This window comes from Gopherus flavomarginatus, chromosome 9 (genome assembly GCF_025201925.1).
Source record: "Gopherus flavomarginatus isolate rGopFla2 chromosome 9, rGopFla2.mat.asm, whole genome shotgun sequence".
NCBI lineage: Eukaryota > Metazoa > Chordata > Testudines > Testudinidae > Gopherus > Gopherus flavomarginatus.
The window spans coordinates 484,619-506,659 of record NC_066625.1 but is presented as its reverse complement, the minus strand read 5'-3'; the positions used below and the strand labels follow the sequence as shown (position 1 = coordinate 506,659).

Below are 22,041 nucleotides of genomic sequence, written 5' to 3'. Positions count from 1 at the left end.
GAATGCAGTCCCCTCTTGGCACAACTCCTCTACCCTCATCCCTCTATATCTCCGTGTGCAGCCTCCAGGGCCCCACTTCCTCCTCTGGCCCCAAAAACTCCCTCCCCACTGCAGCTCAGCTCCCCTCCTTCTCTGCCTCCTTCTGTGGGGACATGTTGCAGCCTCCTGGAGGTGCTGTGGGGTGTGCTAACCCACTTGCCCGCGCGGGGGCAGCAGAGGAGCACATATGCTTGCCCAGCCAGAGACTGATTTGAACAAACTCATTCGCTTTCAGTGCCTAATTAGCTCTGAGATATTAGACCACACACAGGCCCCAGGGAGGGAAGTCCCTGCAGAGATAAGGCCTTTAAGATCTGCAAAGAGGGGCTTCCCACTACGGGCCCCCTCTGCCACAGCGTCACCAACCCTAAGTGTCAAAAGTCACAAGCTAGGCCCCAAACAAGCGTGAAATTTTTACAAACAATAAATTCCAGGTGGTTGCAGAGCCCCCAGGCTGCACTTGGGCACGTTTTCCTCCATAGCCATGAGGGCTAGAAACTTACCTTTGATTGCTTTTGAATGAAAGCTGAAAATTCTCATGTAATCACATGACTCAAAGATCTGGGGCTTTGAGTGAAACATAGGCTACTGCGAAGCTAATGACAGTATCATGAGAGTTGGCGACCGTGCTACTGGCAGGAGGGGACTCGCAGCTGGGACCAGCTCAGCATGGCGCCTACCTGCTCGGCTGGGGAGACGCTCCCTTCCAGCTCATTTGGTACAACTGCTGACTGCCAAGTAAGAGAGGCCTAATGGGTCTCAAGCGTGGCCAGGAGTTCTACTGTACCTACCACCTCATGCTGAGAGCTTGGCTGATCTCATGAACAAAGCAGGATCTAGCTGGGTTTGTACTTTGATGGGAGCCATCCAGGGAAAACCCAGGGTGCTGTGGCATTAGGGACTGATAAAGGGGCACACATCCCTCTGAATCAGCCCAGTGCCTCAGCACAGTGCTAAGGTATGCTGCATGCATGTGCCGCATGGGGGAGTTAATCAGGCTGCCTTCCACTCTGGGCTAGTTGTCCCTGCAATGCTCCGGTGTGGTGTTAGGGAGTGCTGGCTTCCCATCATTATGGAACACAAAAATAGGGGTATGGGCCCAGTCTCTTGGACAAATTGCATCCTGCCTTCCTGCTCTCCCGCTTCTGTTTCAGTTGGAAACAGGAGTCTTCTGCCTGACCTGGTGTGCTCTGGGAAGGAGCTGCCATGTTCCACTCTAGCCGGGGATTGCACTGATCTCCAGTTTGCACAGTCGGTTCAGTACAGTCTATGAAGTGCTTTGGGGTGCAGGTGGCTAAAAAGCAGTGACATTCCCTTGTAGAGGACACACAATGCATCAACCATGGCGTGGGACTATGCTAACTCCCTGAGTATGCCCCAGTGAAGGCAGACCAGCAGCACAGCAAGACCAAGACTGCCTGTGGTCACAGCAGAGGCTAAACTGCTCCACAGCTAAATTCCCATTGGAGAATATCAAATTAAACTGGGGAGGAAGGGTCAGGCTTTTATGAGGTGGCTGAAGAGCTCCTGAGTTCTGGTGCTTCCCTTTCAGCTGCATGGGCAGTGCACGTTGGCTTAGTCATCAGAGCACTTGGCCTAACAACACCTCCAGAGTGATTCACAAGCCACAGTGATGGGGAAAGGCCCTGAATATAGGGTCCCAAGTCCCCTCGCCAGCAAAGGACACATCCGACCAAGTGGGTATTCACCCATGAAAGCTCATGCTCCAATATGTCTCTTTGCTGCTAAAATAGGTCCAGTTTCACAGTAACCAGTTTACAAAGCTCTCTGGGGCCTCCTGCTCTGAGTTCAGCTGGCTTCATTTGTCTCAGGGTGACCTTTAAGAAATAGCTCCCATTTCAGAGGCACTCTAGTTTTTCATTGTCTGGTTTGGAGGATTCATGTTTAGGAAGCAAACCTACACAATGAGCATGAGGGTGGCATTTCCCAAGGCAAGTGATGGTGGCCTCACTCCCCCATCAGCAGCAATGGGAGTTTTACAAGTGACATCATGGGAGCAGAGCTAGGCCAGTGCTGAGCATGTTGGGAAATCCCACCCTAAAGCTACATGCAGGGTGTACCCACAGAGCAACACTGAGGAGCCCAAGGCTACATGCAGGGCTCCTGTCTCTAATATTCCCAACTTCACAGACGCACGCTCCCTGCCTGCTTCGCCCTTCTGAAGGCAACGCCACCCAAACAGATTGTCGTGCCAGACCTCGCTTCGCTGGCTTTAATCTCTCTCTGGCTCTCCTCTGACTGTTGTGATGCATCACAGATACCACTGTGTAAATGACTGTGCAGGTAGCAAAGCTAACAGTAAAGCTGCTCCTACCAGGCCATGGTCAAGTTCTTGACTGCTTTTCTAGGCTTCAGACAAGGGAAACCCTGAATAAGCCAGAGCTCAGTGTTGGTCTGGATACTTTTTATTTATGCAGTGCCCAGACTTTGCTTGGTACCTTACAGAGCACAGGCACACAAACATAGCTGAGCCTCGGGCATGAGAATGACAGCAGTCTCACCGCTCACTCAGGCAGGGCTGGGAAGTGTTTTTAGGTCACTTATAAAAAGCTCTTGTGCTCATTTTTTTTAAAAAACTCTAAGAAGGTATTTTAAGTCATTCAGCAAATAGTTCAGTCTCAGTAACGTTGACCCCTTAATGTAAATTCAGCAACTGCTCCATCACTAATGAGTAATTGCAAATGTGGCTATTTCGTATCAGTCTGATAATCTCAGAGAAACTTGTCATTGGTTATTGAGACTAGCTTTAAAACAAGGCACAGTGAACTCTGCTTTATTATACCAGAACTGCTGCTGCTTGATGAACAAACCACACACTCTAAACTGTCAAGAAACAGAGGAGGCATGAAAATTGAAGTTTAATTTGTGCTGGTAAGGAGACAAGCTATTGCTGGGCTTTGTATTTTGCTGGATAGTGCTAGGAGAAATTACTGAACTAAGATGTTAACCAATAATAAATAATACTAGCAGCTTTATAGTGTTCCTTGTACTGTAAACCTGTAATGATCCAGATCATCTCTGCAGTTTTGTTCCACTAGCTCCCAGCACACAAGGCTGTAGTTTGCAGTACATTGTTGCCAATAGAGAGTGCAAACTGCCCAGTGAGGAAGGGTTTATGCTTATGTTACACCCAGGGCGGGGGCTATGCTGGAAGGAGACCTCACCCCAACAGCATGTTTCTAGGGAAAACCAGCTGAGGAAAATTAAGGCGGATTAATGAATGACTAGCTATAGCTATCAATGTGCTGGATTTTGTATAGATACCCATCTGCAGACCTTGGTGTGTAATTGCTGTGTGTTGTTATTGCACTATGGTTTTCACCAGTGAAAAAAGGCTTTTCGCAGCCTCCAGGGTTTAGGGCTGGCAGATTTACTGCAGGCAGCTATCATGTGCATCAAGGTCTGGGAAAATGTCCCTCTGAGGATAATGAGAGGAACAGACTGATCACTTTGGAGGGTTTGTTACTCTGTGGAAATGAGAATCTATTATTTTTCCCTTTATCCTCCCCATCTGCACATTCTCACCCTTTATATGTATGTGTGTGTGTGTGCGTGTGTGTGTGTGCGCGCATATTATTTATATACTTCTGCTTGTCAACTGATTGTGACATGTATTTTCCTGAATGAGAGAAATGCCAAGAGTGAGTTGGCCCCAGCCCTTGATTATAGCAGAGTGCCAGCTCTGCTCTGCCTACGGGTCAATGTTCCTCTCCCTTCCGCTGCTGTTCAGCACTGAAACGCCTGTTGCTGGTGCATCCTGAAGAAGCTTAGAGAGGAACAGAAGGTTCTGCATAGGGAGAAGTGACCCATTTACAGCTGGGTGCTAAAGGAATCAGCGTTCACTAAACTGGTGAGTCCCCACTGCCTGCTCTCACTGGATTCCACTCATGGCACGAGTACAGAGCATAGCCCTGAGAATAGCGCAGCGGCTCCAGTGGCCTCACTTTGCAGACGCAACTCCCTCAAGTTAGAGAAGAACACAATGGCCCATGTGCGTGAACTATAATGGGGAGAAATAACACTGATATTCAACAGTCGGAGCATGGCCACATAACCCGCAGAAGGAGCCTCCCAGCAGGCTGGTAGACTGGGGCTAGTGCAGTTCACACTAGTGCTCTAAAAACAGCTGCATAGACCATGCTTTGAAGTGTGGCTGGGGGAGGAGCTGGGGCCTTGAAGCCTGCTGCAGAGGTGCTGGACCAGTAAGAATAGTGGGAAGGCTGAGAGCCATTGGTAACCCTGGATATAATGGAATCCACTTCAAGCCAGGGGGTGTGGCAGCCCACCCAATACCCCTAGTTCCAGCACCTCAGCCCCACTCTCTAGGCTACAGAGCCCAGGCTCCAGCCCAAGCCACAACTTCAAAGTGCTGTCTACACTGCTGCTTTTAGAGTGCTAGCACGAGTCCCCCTAATCTGAATCTGTTGAGCTAGGCTCGGAGGCGCATTCCACAGGCTGTGCAGACATACCCTAAGTGCCCTAGCTGGGAATAGAACCCAGGAGTCCTGGCTCCCAGTACTCTCCCCTAAACAGATATTTGATATTGCCAGTCTGTGAGTTCCTAGACTCTGCATGCAACATCCCTGGGTCCTTTAGCACTTCTAAGATCCTCACCCAAGCACTGCAAAGTAACATCATCCTTATGCTTTTTAGCAATTCCAGTGCCTGGCAGGAAGCCTGCGGCTCTCATCACCACAGCTTTGACTTCCTTACAGTGTGATTTTTTCCCTCACTCCTGATAACAGGCAAATCCCGTGGGGATTTCTTGCCAGTCACCCAGAGTTTGGTGCCATTGCAGAAATGGCCTTTGCCATACTGAAAATCTGCTGAGCTGCCTTGTCACCCAGTGGCCATGCGTCCCAGCTGCTCTGTCCCCCAGCCATGCTCTGCCCTTATCGCTTAGCGCTCTTGCACAGAGCTGGATGTCACAGTGGTGTTTAGTATCAGAGGGGTAGCCGTGTTAGTCTGGATCTGTAAAAGCAGCAAAGGATCCTGTGGCACCTTATAGACTAACAGACGTATTGGAGCACGAGCTTTCGTGGGTGAATACCCACTTCGTGGGATGCATGTACAATACAGTGGTGTTTGTGCTTCTGCCCACTGCTTGCTGCCCAGCTGCTGTGTTGATGCATTTTGACTGGCTGTCCTTGGTTTCTGATTGGCTGCTGCTTGCCTCTTGTTTTCCTGCTGCCTTGGGTCATAACAGACAGACTGGCCGAATCCAGTCAGGCATAAAGACAGCAGCTCTCACAGGAACATTTGGGGGATCGAAAAGACTTTTGGACTCTGGGCCTAAGATACCCGGGAAGTAAAAAGCTACCCCAGGATGGGCCAAATTCACCACTAGGATAAGCAGGCACTAAGCCCCTGACCTCCATTACGATGGCCATATGTCTGTAGCCAGACTTTCCCTCAGGCAATAAGGAGAGAGCAGCAATTCACCTTCCTCTCAAACAGGGAGTCCTGGGCAATAGCTGAGAAGCCAAGAAGCCACCCAGGCAAGCAGTAGCTCTTGGAAGGCACTTTGGGCTTTAAGTTTGTGGGGGTGGATACTGCAGGTCTAAAGGCCAGAAGGGCCCACTGTGATAATCTAGTCTGACCTAGAGTGACGTATCGAGACAGAGCATGGGGTGCGTAATTGGGTCCTATACAAGACAAAGCCCCAAATATCAGCATCTGGTCATCCTAGCCCAGCATAGCACAGAATGCAGACCCTCCCTCAAGTCCCACATCCAGCCCATAACGTCTGTTTGAGTGATAGAGACTCGTTTACCAAGACATCCAGTCTTGATTGGCAAACGTAGAGTGCTGGAGAATCTCTCACAGCCCTAGGTGAAATGTTCCAGTGGCTAATTCCCCTCACTGTAAAAAATCTGTAAAAGCAGCAAAGAAACCTGTGGCACCTTATAGACTAACAGATGTTTTCAAGCATGAGCTTTTGTGGGTGACATGCATCCGACGAAGTGGGTATTCACCCACGAAAGCTCATGTTCCAATACGTCTGTTAGTCTATAAGGTGCCAAAGGATTCTTTGCTGCTTTTACAGATCCAGACTAACACGGCTACCCCTCTGATGTAAAAAATCTGCACCTCATGTGCTCCCCGATTCCACCAGCCTCTGGCAGCACCAGGAAGGCCAGGCCTCCGCAGGCTCTGCTCTCTGGCCAGGTTAGTAATAGGCACACGCTAGCCCCTGACCATGCCGAGCATCTTTGCCACTGGACACCCAGAATTCACAGATCTGCTACTCCCAAGGAATAGCACACACCAACTTACCAGTTACACAGCAGGCTCACCACTCCACTCAGTGCACAGCATTCAGCTGGAGTTAGAGAGAAAACAAGACATTTATTTAACAAAGAACAAAGATTGAGAAGAAGCAAATAGAATTGAGGGAAACAAATGATGACACATAAAATCATAACACGGTTTCTAGCACTTAAACTTAACTAACAAGACATTCCGCTGTCTTCTAAAGGTTACCTTGCACCAAGTTTCTTTCTCAGCATCAAATAACCCAACCAGCTGTGATCTTCTGTTGATAAAACAAGCTATCCAGCAGTTTATCTGCTTGGTGAAGTGTAACTGGGTGTACCCTGCACTAACCCCTCCCCCAGCTATAGGTCCAAAGTTCCATTGTCTTCACTCGCAAAAAGGATGTCCTCCTGCTGGTTTATTTCTTCCTGTAAATTCCCTCCCTGGAAGATTTCACGATCCCTTGTTAGCAATCAGCTCATACTATAACTGAGTGGCCAGTGTGACCTGTACAATACTCAGTTTGCATGTAGCAAGACAGACAAACAGCTTTTGCCTGAAAGAATCTTGTCGAACACCTTTTGGTGACCAGCCTCCAGTCACAGACCTAAAGAACCTAACTTGCAGTCTATATGCATAACTCCTGCCATACTATCCATACATACATTTCACAATGATGATGAGGACCAGGCTTTCAGTAGAGATCTTGAATGACACTCTTTGGTGAACTAGTATTTAGATACCAAACCCACCCCCTCAACCCTATGCACTGCACTGCCAGTTGGCACCAAGTGATCCCTGGGTCACAGCCTTCTCTGGGATGAGCTAAATAGATTGGGCTTCTTTAGTCTCTCACTGCAAGGCAGGTTTTCCAGGACTCATACATTCTTGTAGTTTTTTCTGAACCTTTTCCCAATGTTTTAACAATCTTTTTGAAATGTGGACACCAGAACTGGACACTGTATTCCGCTAATGCCATATGCAGTGGTTATAACACATCCCTACTTCTGCTCAATATTCCTCACATTATACATCTACAGTTTACATTAGTCATCTTAGCTACGGCATTGCACTGGGAGCTCACGGTCAGCTGGTTACTTGCCATTACCACAAGTCCATTTCTGAATCTCTGTCTTCCAAAACAGAGGCCCCATCACCCTATGTGTGACCTACATTCTTGATTCCTAGATGACCTTGCATTTAGCTATGGTTTTTAAGTGATCCCCACTTACCCTGTGGTATCTGATACAGATAATACATTATAGAACTGACTTGAGAAGTTTTCTGACAGGAACCTAGAAATGGGTGTCTCTTAATTATTCTGATCTGTGTTTGCTAGTTGGTGTGTGTGTTCAGGTATGCACATGTACGTGCCAGAGTGTGTGTGCATTCATGCAGCTTTCTGTATTTCATATTTAGTCAATCTTACAGCATTCATCACAGACAGTCAGCGCCCTGATTAGAATGATAAGGAAGAGATACTTAATCCTACTTAACCACCCCCGGCTGATGTCAGTTAATTGTGAATTTCCTCTTCTCAGCCCCAGATCAGAATAAAATCTGCAGCAATATATAGGGTGGTAGTGAGACATCCCCTCCGGAGATGAAGCCTGATCTGCTTCTTAGCACCTGCCTGTTGTTTTTTCAGTGTTTCATTAAAGATAAGGGAAGCTGAAGGCAGGCAAAGGTGTAGGAAAGTGAGATTATTAGGTACACTGATAGGTGCTGAGCTCTCTTCAGCTACTTGCTTGATGACAGGTCCTTTAAGAGCTATTTGAATTTTTTTAATTAATTGGGTTTGGCTGAGTTTGCACCTTGTGCTCCCTTCCCCCAACACTCTGGTTACTGCACACCTTCTGGTCTTCAGACTGGTTCTCTGCCCGCTAGAGCAGCACATGACAGTGAACTTGTTTCCAAAGACAGAGTGACGCCCACCTTGTGAGAGCTGGAGGCATCTCACAGGACACCACTAACTGCTGACTTCAGACCTGTAACCACAGATCAGGCCAATACCAACTGAGTTGAAGGACAAGGCCCTGCAAACATTCGCTCAGGCCAATGAGATGAATAGAGGGTTCAGATGGCTAAGAGAAGGGACAAGTAGGAAAGAGGCATTAAAGATGCCAAAGGAGGGTTCAGGTGAGTATGTTCACAGCAACAGAGCGGTTATGGGCAGAAATGAGAAGAGGGAGAGGGAGAACGGTTGTTAGGCACTCGAGAGAAGAAGAGCCCCCATTAAAGACAGAGCAGTGCCTACAATGTGCATGGTACAGGTATCACTGTACATGCAGGGAGGTCTAGGAAGGATTGAGGGGAGGAAGGAATTAAAAGCATCATAGAAATTAGCTGAAGAAGATGTCGTAGGCCATGTAATTCCTGCAGTGCTGCTTGTGCCTTCAATTCCTTTGGCTGCAGCATGTTAGCTGCAGGGAGCAGAGCAGTTCCCAGGCTATGCCATGCCCTGCCGGGGCAGAGGTTGGGCCAGTCCCAGCTCCAGCATGGAAAAGTGATTGATACACTGCATGTTGCCATAGAGATCCCCAAAGCCCTTTCAACTCCGAACATACTTTGTATTTCAGACACATTTACAATGGGAAATGACATCTGGCGAGTGTGCCTCCAACTCTGCTTTATTGCCATTGTGTTCTCCAGAAGACGGGAAGGAAGAGGTAAGGGGGAGAGGAGATTGGGAGCACTCACGCCATTTCTCTCTCTCTCCCCACACCAGGCACTGGACAAGTCAGAGGGCAATATGGGGCCCAGGGATCAGGTAGTTGTTGTTATTTCCCATCCCCAGTGACATGCTGGGCAGCTAAGAGAGCAGATAAACTGCACACACACGTCCTGCCCCCAAGAGTTTACAGTCTCATTTCATACAATAAAGTGTGGTGGGGATCGGGGGGATAGATCTGTCCCAGGAATAAGTGGCAAGGCTAGTGCACAGCATCGCTGATGTTTCAGGGGTTGGAACCCAAAGAGAGGCTGTTGGCATTAAATAACAAATGAATTTAATTTCTGAAAATCTCGGATCTCCTTCCTCAGCAGAATTTCCTGGCAACCTGAGCTGCCTGAATAACTACCTCTACCGAGTAGACTGTATGTGGGAGACAGATGGGAGAATGGGGGATGGACCCTTTCACGTGCGTTTCACAAAGTAAGCTCAATGCATACTCGCTGTCTGCCACAGTGGGGCCCTGGGTCAGGCAGGGGGCCAAGCAGAGTAACAGGGTAGGCTGGGCTCTCTGGATTCCTTGGCCCTGAACTCTCCCCAACAGCCGAATCCTAGTGATGTCCTCCACCTCCTCACTTGTTGGCTTGGCTTTGACCTGCCGTCCCTTTTCAGGTCAGACATGTAAGGCACTTGCTGGAGCCCAGGACTGCATTCCTTTGCATTTACACACTGGGAAGACCCTAGTTCAAGGGGCCTGTGCAAAGTGTGTGGTGACTGGCACTCCTACAAATAACTAAGGCTGAACTCTTAAAGTAACTAAACCCATTACTCTCCAGCATAAGACAAACATTCAGCCCCTTGGTTACTCTAGCTCGGATGAGAATTACACCTGCACACTGACTGCCAGAGACAAGCTGCACAGCCAGCATCACTGCACAATTAACATGAGGGAGAGGTTCACGCAGCACGACAGTTACAACATCTTGCTACAAGGTGGTTTCTTTGAGAGGAATCGCACATACGTTGCTTTCCAGGAATATGAACCCAGTCTGAACAGTGAGTACCACCCATGGCAGCTATGGGCAGGAGCACCACCAGCTTTTTTGGCACCCTAGGCGGCGGAAGGTCCCGCCCCCAAAATGGCACCCCTGACACAGGTGGCGGAAGGTCCCGTCCCTGAAATACTGCTGACAACCACGGCGGCCAAAGATCCGGCCGCAGCGGTCGCCGCCCCCCAAATGTTAGTGCCCTAGGCAACCGCCTAGGTCGCCAAATGGGTTGTGCCAGCCCTGGCTATGGGACGGGGGCTAGCTGGTCCCTTGGGAATGAGAGTGTTTGGCCTATGAAGTCCACTGAAGAGTGAGACTTCAGTGGCAGCAAATGGGACTGATGAGGATGCAGAGCCCCCACCCTTGGGCAGCATGATCTGTACTTGTTCTATATGTGGGAAGCCCATCATGCCCCTCAGGACTCTCTCTGGGTCTCTTATTCTTCCATACACACCCCAGCCCATCCTTAGGGGTCATTCTGCCACCATCCTCCCTTGCTTTGCTATCTGCCTTGGGCAACATCCATCAAGCCATTGCTGCAGTTTGAGCCCTGGGGGCTCCCTCTGCCGACAGCAGCACTGTTTGCTAAGATAGAGGAAGGACTGGAGAGACTCAGGAAATGTGAACAATGGGCCTGATTCTCAGCCCCACTAAGACCACTTCAAAATGCACAGTGTCACGGAGGGGTCTGAAAGCTCCCTAAAGGGGATAACAAGGATTTTCCCAGTGGGAAGGAAGCCCATTTTCCAGCAGCCCCTCTGGTTTCTGTCCCCAGCACAGAGCATCTCCGTGCGTGTTCATGGTAGGGAGGGCTAGAGCATAACCTGCTTTGTGATGCTTCGCTGGCATAGCAGTCCCTCAGGGACCGTTATAGCTGGTGTTACATTACAGAAACCCTGTGGCTGCTTTAACTTGCACTGGGGGCTTATTTGGTCTCCTGCTGACCCCAGGATCACGGGATCCATGTCCCCCAGCTGTGAGCAGCCTAGGACTGTGCTCTGTGTTCTGCAGGTCTCTCAAAGCCAAGCGTTTGGAATAATTCCTCTCTCTGTTTCCAGTTAAGTGTGATCCCCCCTTCAACCTGCAGAGCAATATCAGTGCCAGTAAGTGCCAGCTCTGGTGGAGTGTGCCAGGGCCTCTAGAGCCCATTCTTCAGTATGAATTGGAGTATAAGGGACACAACACATCCTGGGAGGTAAGTATACCTGCTCTCAGCCTGGATGAGCCATGCACAGATGCCTGCTGCCACCATTCAGGGCAACTGCACCTGTGTTCCCTCTCCATGGTCCACCGAGGGCACCTAGTCTAGACTGCCAGCTCCTTAGCCATCACCTTTCTTGGGCAGAGACCTGTGTGTCTCTCCCTACTGACCAGGGGTTTTCCAGTGGATCTGCATTGTTCCCTGCTAGCACTGTGATACTCCCAATAAGCCGCTCTGCCTAAACAAGGCAGCATCTGCACTTTGCTTTCTCTTCAGAGGCTATGAACAGTTGTAATTGCCCACAGCCCTTACAAAGCAAGCATATTTATTCTTCAGGTAAAAGCATTACAGAGAAAACATATTAAACCAATCAAAGAACCTATATGCATGCTAAAATGCTTACCAGAGATTCCCGCCCCCAACTTAACAAGGGGTCTGGTAAGAGCCCGTCCTTCCAGCCTCTGTTTTTCAGTGGTGTTTTTCAGTGGTTACAAGGTCACAGGAGATTTAGCGTAGAACTAGCCTCCCCATGAATGGGTCTGTCCTTCATTTATACAGCTTGGGCCATTGATCCTAAACTTCAGGAACAGGTGATCAGCAAACAATGGTCCTTTCTTAGAGTACAGCCAGAGGAGAGAAATTTGCATTCAACTCCCCCTAGAGATTCCCAAAGCAAATCACTTGATACTCAGTCCCAGATTTACAATGGCTTCAGCGGCTTCATGGAGCCAGGCCCATGCACAGAAGGGGACTCAGCCTGCTCCACTTGCACTGCTTCCCACAATGCCGCTGGCTCCCCCCTGCCTACCACTTGCTCCTCTCGGCCTGCCCATTGGCTGGCTGAGGGCTCCTCTCCATCCCCCGGCCCCACCTGCCAGCTCCTCTCTGCCCCCATGCCAGACCCAAGTGCATCTCCGGCTCCAGGCAGTCTCTGCTTCCTACCACCTGAGGGACTCCTGCCTGTGTCCCCAGAGCTGAGCCACCTGGGACTGGTGCAGAAGCTTGGCCAGTCTCAGCCAGGTGGAGGGGGAGACAGTGCAGAGGGCTTGGCTGAGCCTCTCTAGGCCAGTGTGTCTTGAGGGATCCCGGCTGGGGCAGGCCCTGGCCTGGCTGATCGCACCACTTCTGAGGGGACAGAGCAATTCCTGGCCCTGGGACTGGCCCTGCTGGCTCAGCCCAGCAAACAGTCGCCTCCCAGCAGGGCCGGTGAGTGCAACCGTGAAGCAGGGCTTGGGGGAGTGGGTCTGTGGGGCACATGGAAGAGTGCTGGGCTGTGAAGGGGCAGGGAGGATGTGTGTGTGTTGGGGCACTAGGGAGTGGGGGTTCTGTGGAGGATGCTGGGCAGTTATAGTGGGGCTGTGGGCAGAGGTGGTGTTGTGCAGAGCACTGTGCATTTGTGAGTGGGTCAGTGGGGGGTCTGGCCATAGAGAGTCAGGAGGTGGTGGGGGGGGCTGTGTGGCACGGCACAGGCCCACCCCTGAGGGGAAGGGACATGCTGGCAGCACAAGGCTGGGCAGGCCACTGTGTGTCTGGCAACAGCCGGTGTGTAAATAGTGCCCTCGCACTGGGCTGGGTGGAGCAGGACCGCCCCTGCCATGCCATGCCCCATTGGCTCTGGCTGGCCCCTTGCTCTGGGGACTGATCCCCCCGCACCATGCTCCGTTGCCTTCATGGGGGTCCAAAAATATGTTTGGCACCAGGCCTACAAAAGGTTAATCCGATCCTCTTGACACTGTCTGTCCCCAAAGTCCGTTCTTGTCTGGAAGGTTTAGTAATGTCTTCTGAAGTTCATAACACTTCCCACAGTTCACATGACATCTCGCTCCAAAAAGGTTATATACAATCCCAGCCCACAATAATATATAAACTTTGCAATTACTTCAATGGACTCCAAAGATACTTAACTTAATTCAATAAGGATTTTTTCAAGGATATTGCAGAAAATTCCCATACGTGTCACATTTGGCTTTGGCATCTCTGTCATCTGGGATCCAGGTCTCCCCAGCATCTTGGTTTGGGACAGGCTGGCCTCTTTGGCTCCCCTGGTTGAAATTGATGCATCCCTTCCAACACATTGATATTGGAGGTTTGTGAGTTCTCCCCTCCTGAATCCAGGATCATGTGACCTCATGATCCTGGATGCAGATAAGAGGACTTCTGAATGCAGAGCTCAGATGCGGAGTATTCACTAACCTCAGATTAGCACAGGGGTGGGCAAACTTTTGGTCCAAGGGTCACATCTGGGTATTGAAATTATATGGCAGGCCATGAATGTTGACAAAATTGGGGGCTGGGGTTCAGGAGGGGGTGAGGGCTCCAGTGGGGATGTGGGCTCTAGGGTGGGGCCAGAAATGAGGAGTTCAAGGTGCAGTGGGGGGGTGAGGACTCTGGCTGGAGATGTGGGTTCTGGGATGGGGCTGAGGATGAGAGGTTTGCGGTGTAGGAGGATGCTCCAGGCTGGGACCGAGGGGTTCAGAGGGTAGGAGGGGGATCAGGGATGGGGCAGGGGATTGGGGCGCAGGAAGGAGTCAGGGGTGCAGGCTCTGGGCGGTGCTTACCTCAAGCAGCTCCCAGAAGCAGCGGCATGTCCCCTCTCCGGCCCCTACACAGAGGCTCGGCCAGGTGGCTCTGTGTGTTGCCCTTCCCAGCCAATGGAAGCTACGGGGGTGGTGCTTGGGGCGAAGGCAGCGTGTGGAGCCCCCTGGCTTCCCCTATGCGTCAGAGCCGGAGTGGGGACATGCCGCTGCTTCCAGGAGCCATGGCATACACGAAGCGGAGCAAGCCCTCACTCCGCTCCCCAGTGGGAGCTCGAGGGCCAGATTAAAATGTCTAAAAGGCTGGATGCAGCCTCCCATCTCATAGTTTGCCCAGCCTTGGATTAGCACCTTAGAATCATAGAATCAAACACTTTAAGGTCAGAAGTGACCATTATGATCATCTAGTCTGACCTGCACAATGCAGGCCACAGAATCTCACCCACGCACTCCTGTATCAAACCTGTGTCTGAGCCACTGAAGTCCTCAAATCGTTATTTAAAGACTTCAAGGCGCAGAGAACCTTCCAGCAAGTGACCTGTGCCCCACGCTGCAGAGGAAGGTGAAAAACTCCCAGGGCTTCTGCCAATCTGACCTCGAGGAAAATTCCTTCCTGACCCCAAATATGGTGATCAGCTAAACCCTGAGCGTGTGGGCAAGACTCATCAGCCAGCACCCAGGAAAGAATTCTCTGTAGTAACTCAGATCCTACCCCATCTAACATCCCATCACAAGCCATTGGGCATATTTACCACTAGTAGTCAAAGATGAATTAATTGCCAAAATTAGGCTATCCCATTCTACCATCCCCTCCATAAACTTATCCAGCTTAGTCTTGAAGCCAGATCTGTCTTTTGCCCCCACTACTCCTCTTGGATGCAGAGTCAGGATTGGCGAGCTGTCAAATTGTTCAGAGTACCAGCCCTTTATTATGTGTTGTTAATAAGAGTTATTTCTTAATATTTTTCAGCAGGCACAGCACAAACAGCTGTTCAATGCAGTGACAAAGGTAGAAATCGAGGCCATGGAGTTTGAAGTAGGCATCACTTATACTGCGAGAGTTCGCTGCAAAACTTCCCAAGTAGATGATGGTTATAAAAGTCAGTGGAGTGAGTGGAGCCAGACAACTGAATTTCAAAGAGCAGCCCCCACAGGTGCAAAGAACTTTGTTTTGTCCCTTTTAGTTTCATATGAGCCCTAAAGTCACTTTATAAAACAGAGAGAGAAAGAGACACGCTGGGCAATGGAGGGGCTGTCAGCAGCAAGTTCATGGATCAAGAACAATGTCTTCCAGCCTTTTATAGTCAAGTCACTTTCTCTCAAGGTTTTAAATAGCTTCTGCTTAGCTCATTTGCATTGCTTGTTTGTTTAAGATTCTGGATAGAATTCCACTCTTTATATGGTCATTTGTGAATTGATTCTGTTAATGGAATAATTCTTTTTGTAGGTTTTTTACAGGTGCCCAAAAAGTTCGTTCATGGAAGCATGATACAGATTTTATTCATTCCTCTATGTCTTGGTGTCATACTCTACATAATTTTGAACTTCAAGCTTTCTTCAAGGTACATTATAGTCCTTTGCACAAGCCCTGGCTGCCTTTTCTAGGTTAATATAGTTTCTAGTTCTAAAGTTTAATGAGTGTGTATATCATGTGTCCACACATCGGGGCTGCTTCTTGCCTCTGCACCAGAGTCAGATCTTTGAATGTCATGAACTCAGTGGAATGTGCTCTGCAAACATTCTTGAACATGCTATCTCCATGTGCTGCAATAGTTAGTGAACCAATACTCAGAGTAGAGAGAGCAGGGTGCACTGCAGGGATCCTAAACTCCATCAACGAGCACAGCTGAGACTACACAGGGTATCTTATGGTTAAAAGAATTTTTTAAAACTTTGTGACAATTTGCCTAGACGTAAAATAAGGGTGACTGGTATAGAGCACTGGCTGTTGATGATCAATCCGTCATCAACATTTAGATCTTCCCTGGCTGGACTCCTGACAGTGGGCACTACACTAGCCAGTGTGTGAAGTGCCAGTGTGACTAAGCTAGCTGACCAAGTGTCTGTGCTTCTTAAGTTCTGAGCAGAGCAAAGAACCGGGAGTAAAAGGGAAAAAATGGCTCAAGCCTGCAGCAGTCATGCCCCAACACATGGGCTCTCTGAGATGGACCGTACTTCTATGCAGGGACAGGGGATCTACCTGGGCAATTTCCAGAGTTGCATGGAAGTGCTCGTATGTGGGGTAGAATCTGGCCTGGGTTAGTAGCAATGGGGAAAGGTGTAAGGACCCAGGCACTAGAACAGGGGCGGGCAAATTTTTTGGCCTGAGAGCTGCATCAGGTTTCATAAATTGTATGGAGGACTGGTTAGGGGAGGAGATCATGGCCCAGCACCCACCTCCTATCTGCCCCCCCCCCCGGGACTCCTGTCCCATCCACACATCTGGACTCCCTGTCGCCTGACTACCCCCGGGCCCCCGCTGCCCCATCTAACCCCTTCTCTCATTCCTGATTGCCCCCTGGGACTCCTGCCCCATCCAACCACTCCTTCTCTATGTCCCCTGCCCCTAACTGCCCCCTGCTGCCCCATCCAACCCCCCCCTTCCTGACTGCCCCCCGGGACCCCACTCTGCCCCCATCCAACCCACTGTTCCCCCCACCACCCCAACCCCTATCCACACACCCCACCCCCTGACCACCAACCTGAACTCCCCTGCCCTCTATCCATTCCCCCTCCCCTGGTTCCCTACCCCTTAATGCACCACCTGGATCACCTGTGGCTGGCAGCGCTAAAGCTGCACCACCCAGCTGGAGCCGGGCCACACCGCCACCACGCAGCACAGAGACCGGGTCAGGCCAGGCTCTGCAGCTGTGCTGCCCCAGGAGCTCACAGCCCCGCTGCCTAGAGCATTGCACCAGCGGCGGCGCGAGCAAGCTGAGGCTGCGGGGGAGGGGGAACAGCAGGGGAGGGGCACCGGGTGGCCTCCCGGGCCAGGACCTCGGTGTCTGGGCAGGACGGTCCTGTGGGCCAGATGTGGCCCACGGGCCATAGTTTGCCCACCTCTGCACTAGAACCTAGGTCTAAAGAACCTGGGGCAGCTGCTATTCCTCTAGTGCCACCAGGAGGCCCGGTAGAGGCACAGCAAGGGAGCACTGTGGAGAGTAGGTGCCACAGGAAGTATCGTCCATGAGACCTAGAGAGACGGTATTCTGCTGCCCTCTGATTGGCCAAGTGCTCCTACTTAACCCCAGGGTTTCCCCCAGGAAGTTGTCTGGGCAGCCACACAGACTTTGCCTCATCTTCTGGTCTCTGAGTCCAGTCTGACTCTGACTCCAATTCCTGCCTCCTGATTCTAACTCGATACTGCCTCTGATCTTTGACTCCTGCCTGACTCTGGTCCTGACCCTTTTTGACAGGGCCTGGCCTTGTGATTCCTCCAACTCCGGCCTGATGACTCCCATCCTGGATGGGCAGACCTCAGCCCAGCTGTGACTGTTAGGAAGACCTCCTACACCCCAGTTCTTTTTAAAAAAGGCTTTTCAGATGGCAAAAGGAATAGTGCAGGGTTATGCTCTCTAAATTTAATAAGACTAGTACTTCTGTAAGATGCTTCATTCCTGGAAAGGTTCTGAGGTGATTTAGATCAAATAGTTGCTGTAAAATGCCCTGCCAGCTGAATTCATACAAAGGGGAGCAGTTCAGACAATTCTCTAATACTATTACACTGCAACATATATTAAGACTCAGAAACCTTGAAGGAGTCTGCACTGAGGACTTGCAAACATACATTTAATCCATCTGGACTACAGTTGTCTCCACATAGTCTGCACTGTTGATATTAAATGCACACACAAAGCTGTGTAGCCATGCACAGACAGATGGCAGGAGCTATAAGAAATGCGCCTTTCCTGGAGTCTTTCCAGAAGAAAGTTAAGTATTTTGGTTTAATCTTTCGCAGTATGCTGCAGGGTTGCGATAGAAGGTGGAACATTTATCTAGATTTGATAGCAGTGTCATTCTTTCTCCACAGGGCAAAGAACATCTTCTGCCTGAACGTCCCCACTCCAGCTGCTTTCTTCCAGCCTCTCTACACCTTGCACAATGGGAATTTTAAGGTAACAGCAAATTCTCTTTCTTCTTCATGATCGTTCCCCTCAACGTGGGAAGGTGGTTTGTAACTTCTCATCACTGCTTCCACTAACCGGCTTCACCAGGCTCGTTCCGACACAGGGCTTTAGTCTTTCTGTAAGTTCCTCATTCTCCACTCAAACACCTGCCTCCATATTCCTGCTACTCCATCACCAACCTCCTCTCCTCCTAGGAACAAAGCCCTCCCATCCTGATCATCTTCCTGTCACTGCCTCCCTTCCTTTATACCACCACCATCAGCCCTTGCCCAATCCCCACTGGACCTTCCAGATCACACCCACAACTGCCATTATCAGGCTCTTCCTTGCCTAGACAAAGAACTGCAGGAGAATCAGTCAGACCAGACTATCTGGGGACAGCTCACCCACTCCGTCCTGTTAAATCCAGCTGCTCCTACCCCGTGCACTGAGGGGGCATCAGCAGGGAGGGTCATTGCCTCTTCATGGTCAGAAGTACAGGATCCTTTTCCTTTTACTTGAAATCAGTTCCCTTGGGCCAGCGTCAGCCTTGTCTCCTTCCTCCATTCTCTCTCCATCCCTCCCTGTGCTGGGGGCTGGCTGGTTTTGACTGAGCCTTGTTGCTACCCCATAGGATGTCAAGTCCCTTGTCCCCCTACTTTGAGGTCTTCTGGGTAAATTAGCACTTACTCTGACTGCCGAAAGTTACAATAGGGTCCAGCGCCTGGCAAGTGCAAAGTCAAAGCCTGGGAGCATTGCCCACCTCAGTAGTGCAGTTGCCTTTTTCCTTATCCCCGCCCTGCTTCCCTTGCTATATACCAACTGTCGATGTTGCTCCCTGTCCCCCAGGGAGCCAAGATAGCGGAGACTGCTCAGGGTATGGCTCAGGCATGAAAGCTTGAAGGTCATCAAAACTTCCATCAGAGAAAGCAGAAACCTTATTCTCTACTCCATTACTTGAGGTTCACTCAGTGGAGTTGCACTGATGTAGAACTGAATCTAGCCCCTGGTCTGCACTGCCAAAGCCTATGGAAAGCAATAGTTCAAGAATTCCTTTGCAAATTCTGCCTCTCCCCACTAAATAGTATTTACCATTCCTTGCTTTAGGACTGGATTGGACCTAATGAGACATGTGTGCAGCTCAGAAGAGATGATGCTAACAACCCAAGCAAAGTGACTGGCGATGGAGTTCCTGGTCTAAGTGCTCATGATGTCATTTCCCAGCTGTCCTTCAAGTCACTGGCAAAGACCGAAATGATTTCCCAGGAGGACCTTTCTGGCCCTGCCTCCAGGCCTGACCAGCAATACCTCCAGAGCAGGTATGTGAGTGTGGAAGATGTGGAAGCCAGGTTGCCATCATTGTTCCTACAAAACCACGCTGATGATGCAGGTGCTATGGACTTCTCTGAAACAAGCAAAACCAATCTTGGCAGCCCAGACGTGAGTGGGAACCATCCCCCATATTTACGGGATGGGCAGGATGACTTCTTTATGCCACAGGAGTCTCTGGAGCTGGAAAGTTTGTCCTTCTGTAGTAATGACTATTGCACCTTGTGTGGCAGTGACTCCATAGGTGGCCCAGTTCCTGCTGAACTGCTACAGCTCACCGAGAAGGATGGTCAGGTCAAGCATTAGAATGACGAGAATGACAGACTCTCACTGAAAGCTGCTGCACGTCCAAGTCGCCAGGTCTGCCACATCCACCAGCTGGCCCATCTGACCCCCTTGTGCAGTTAGAGGCTCTGTTAACTTTGGGCCAGATCTGGTAATCCTTTCTTAAAAGCCAGTTGTGTCCAGTGCCTACACAGTTGGCCCAAAGAGGGCAGGCACAAGCAGCCCCCTTCCCTTGCTGCCTCCCTCACTGCAGGAGCTGAGCACAATCATGGTTTCTGTGACCAGGTGAGCCAGGTCTGTGCAAAGCTAGCAACACGCTAGGCTCCCCAAGAGATGCTGGACCATGCCTTTCCCCCACACCAGTAGCAGAACTTGTCCTGCACCCTCTGGAGGGATGTAGCAGAAGGCACACCCTCCCTTTGTGCCTCCCTGAGGTTCAGTGGTTCCCAGATTTCCCCTGGGGCAGAGCAGCACTGCACTGCCCCCAAAGCACCTCTCTAACTGCAGCTCTTACTAATCAACACCCCCGTGACTTCATATTCTGTACCCCAGACAGAGCTCCTGCTTTGCTGCAATCAGGGTGAAGTCAGACACTAACAGCAAATGCAGCACCAGGCTTACATGCATTTCAAATACGGTGTCACTCTTAGAATACATACGATGCTTGATGAAAAACAATGTTCTTCCAGTGATGGACACTAGTGAGATGCTGCATTTTCTGTTCATTTTAAACTGCACCTGAGTTCACAGGCATGCCTAGGTCCAATACGTTAATGTCTTTACATACTGTGTATTGCTGTTTACGAGCCTGGTAACTTTCTGGCTTACATTAAACCCAGTGTGTTGCTTGTGACTTGAAAAGATTTATTTCAAAACAGACTGTGAGTTGCTGGGCTGATTCACCATCTGGGGAGGGTGGAATCACACCCCAAAAATGGGGCTCAGGCTTATTTTAGGTAATCCCATTATCCAGGCACTGCTGCTAAACAAGGATTCTGCTTTGGGAGACCTTTGTTTTGCAGGGAAAAGCAGCCCTGGAGTCCAGACTCCATAGCCCATTTACTCCTTGGTGCCTTTTCTGAGACAGCCGCCAATGGTGCCAACTGGGGCCTATGTTTTAATGCTCTAATCAGGAGGTGTCATAAACAGATAAGTAAGAGTTAATAGAACAGAAGTACTTCATATCTCTTTTGCCTGGAAAGGGTTAACAAGATCAGTGAGCCTGGCTGTCACCTGACCAGAGGACCAATCAGGGGACAGGATACTTTCAAATCTTGAGGGAGGGAAGTTTTTGTGTGTGCTGTTAGTGTTTGGTGGTTGTTCACTCTGGGGGCTCAGAGGGACTAGACGTGCAACCAGGTTTCTCTCCAATCTCTCCAATACAGGCTCTCATAAGTTCAGAGTAGTGAGTACTAGATAGATAAGGCGAGTTAGGCTTATGTTTGTTTTCTTTATTTGCAAATGTGTATTTGGCTGGAAGGAGTTCAAATTTGTATTTTGCTGGAAGGATTTTAATTTGTACTTGTATACGTAGGCTAGGAGGGTATAGGCTAGGAGGGTATTCCCAGTGTCTACAGCTGAAAGACCCTGTAACATATTCCATCTTAAATTTACAAAGATAATTTTTACTGTTTCTTCTTTCTTTAATTAAAAGCTTTTCTTGTTTAAGAACCTGATTGTTTTTTTATTCTGGTGAGACCCCAGGGGACTGGGTCTGGATCCACCAGAGAATTGGTGGGGAGAAAGGAGGGAAGGGGGAGAGAGAGGTTAATTTTCTGTCTGTGTTAGGATTACTTTCTCTTTCCGGGAGAGTCTGGGAGGAGGAGAGAGAAGGAGGGGGAAGGTGCATTTTCCTCTCTGTTTAAAATTCAAGGAGTTTGAATCACAGTGATCTTCCAGGGTAACCCAGGGAGGGGAAGCCTGGGAGAGGCAACGGTGAGGGAAAGGGTTTACTTTCCTTGTGTTAAGATCCGGAGGGACAGGGTCTTGGGGGTCCCCAGGCAAGGTTTTTGGGGGACCAAAGTGTACCAGGCACTGGAATTCCTGGTTGGTGGCAGCGCTACAAGTACTAAGCTGGTAATTGATCTTAGAGGAATTCATGCTGGTACCCCATCTTTTGGACGCTAAGGTTCAGAGTGGGGAATTATACTATGACAGGAGGCCTTTCTAAAACCTGGCTCAGATTAGGAGATTAGAATGGCCCATGGGCCTCCTGCTGTCAGTTAGATTTTTTTAATCTTAATTTTAAATAGCACAAGGGGGCCTAGGAGTGCCTTTTACAGCTCACAGCTGTTCATCATCCAAGGAGAGGGTGGGAATTGGATGCAGCCTTCATGCTCTATATTTATCATATCTCTGGACTCAGAATTGGTAGGTGAGGTCCCATGGGAAGAAAAGCTAAGGGATAAAAGAGTTCAGAAGCACTGGCAGCTTCTCAAGGAGACAATATTAAAGTCACAATAGCAAACTACCCCAATGTGAAGGAAAGATAGGAATAGTAAGAGGCCAATATGGCTCCATTAGGAGCACTTTAATGAACTAAAAATCAAAG

The 22,041-nt window shown here is 49.8% G+C and overlaps 1 protein-coding gene across 1 annotated transcript; it reads left to right on the top strand.

Moving 5' to 3' along the window:
* The first annotated feature begins 2,851 nt into the window (after positions 1 to 2,851).
* On the top strand, positions 2,852 to 21,011 carry LOC127058135 (interleukin-9 receptor-like). The gene is made up of 10 exons (XM_050967649.1): positions 2,852 to 2,931; positions 3,791 to 3,910; positions 8,895 to 8,984; positions 9,358 to 9,469; positions 9,858 to 10,042; positions 11,094 to 11,230; positions 14,741 to 14,924; positions 15,218 to 15,332; positions 17,801 to 17,885; positions 18,984 to 21,011. The coding sequence occupies exons 3-10, from the start codon at positions 8,906 to 8,908 to the stop codon at positions 19,509 to 19,511; spliced, it is 1,425 nt and encodes a 474-aa protein (XP_050823606.1). The 5' UTR covers positions 2,852 to 2,931; positions 3,791 to 3,910; positions 8,895 to 8,905; the 3' UTR covers positions 19,512 to 21,011.
* The last annotated feature ends 1,030 nt before the right edge of the window (positions 21,012 to 22,041 follow it).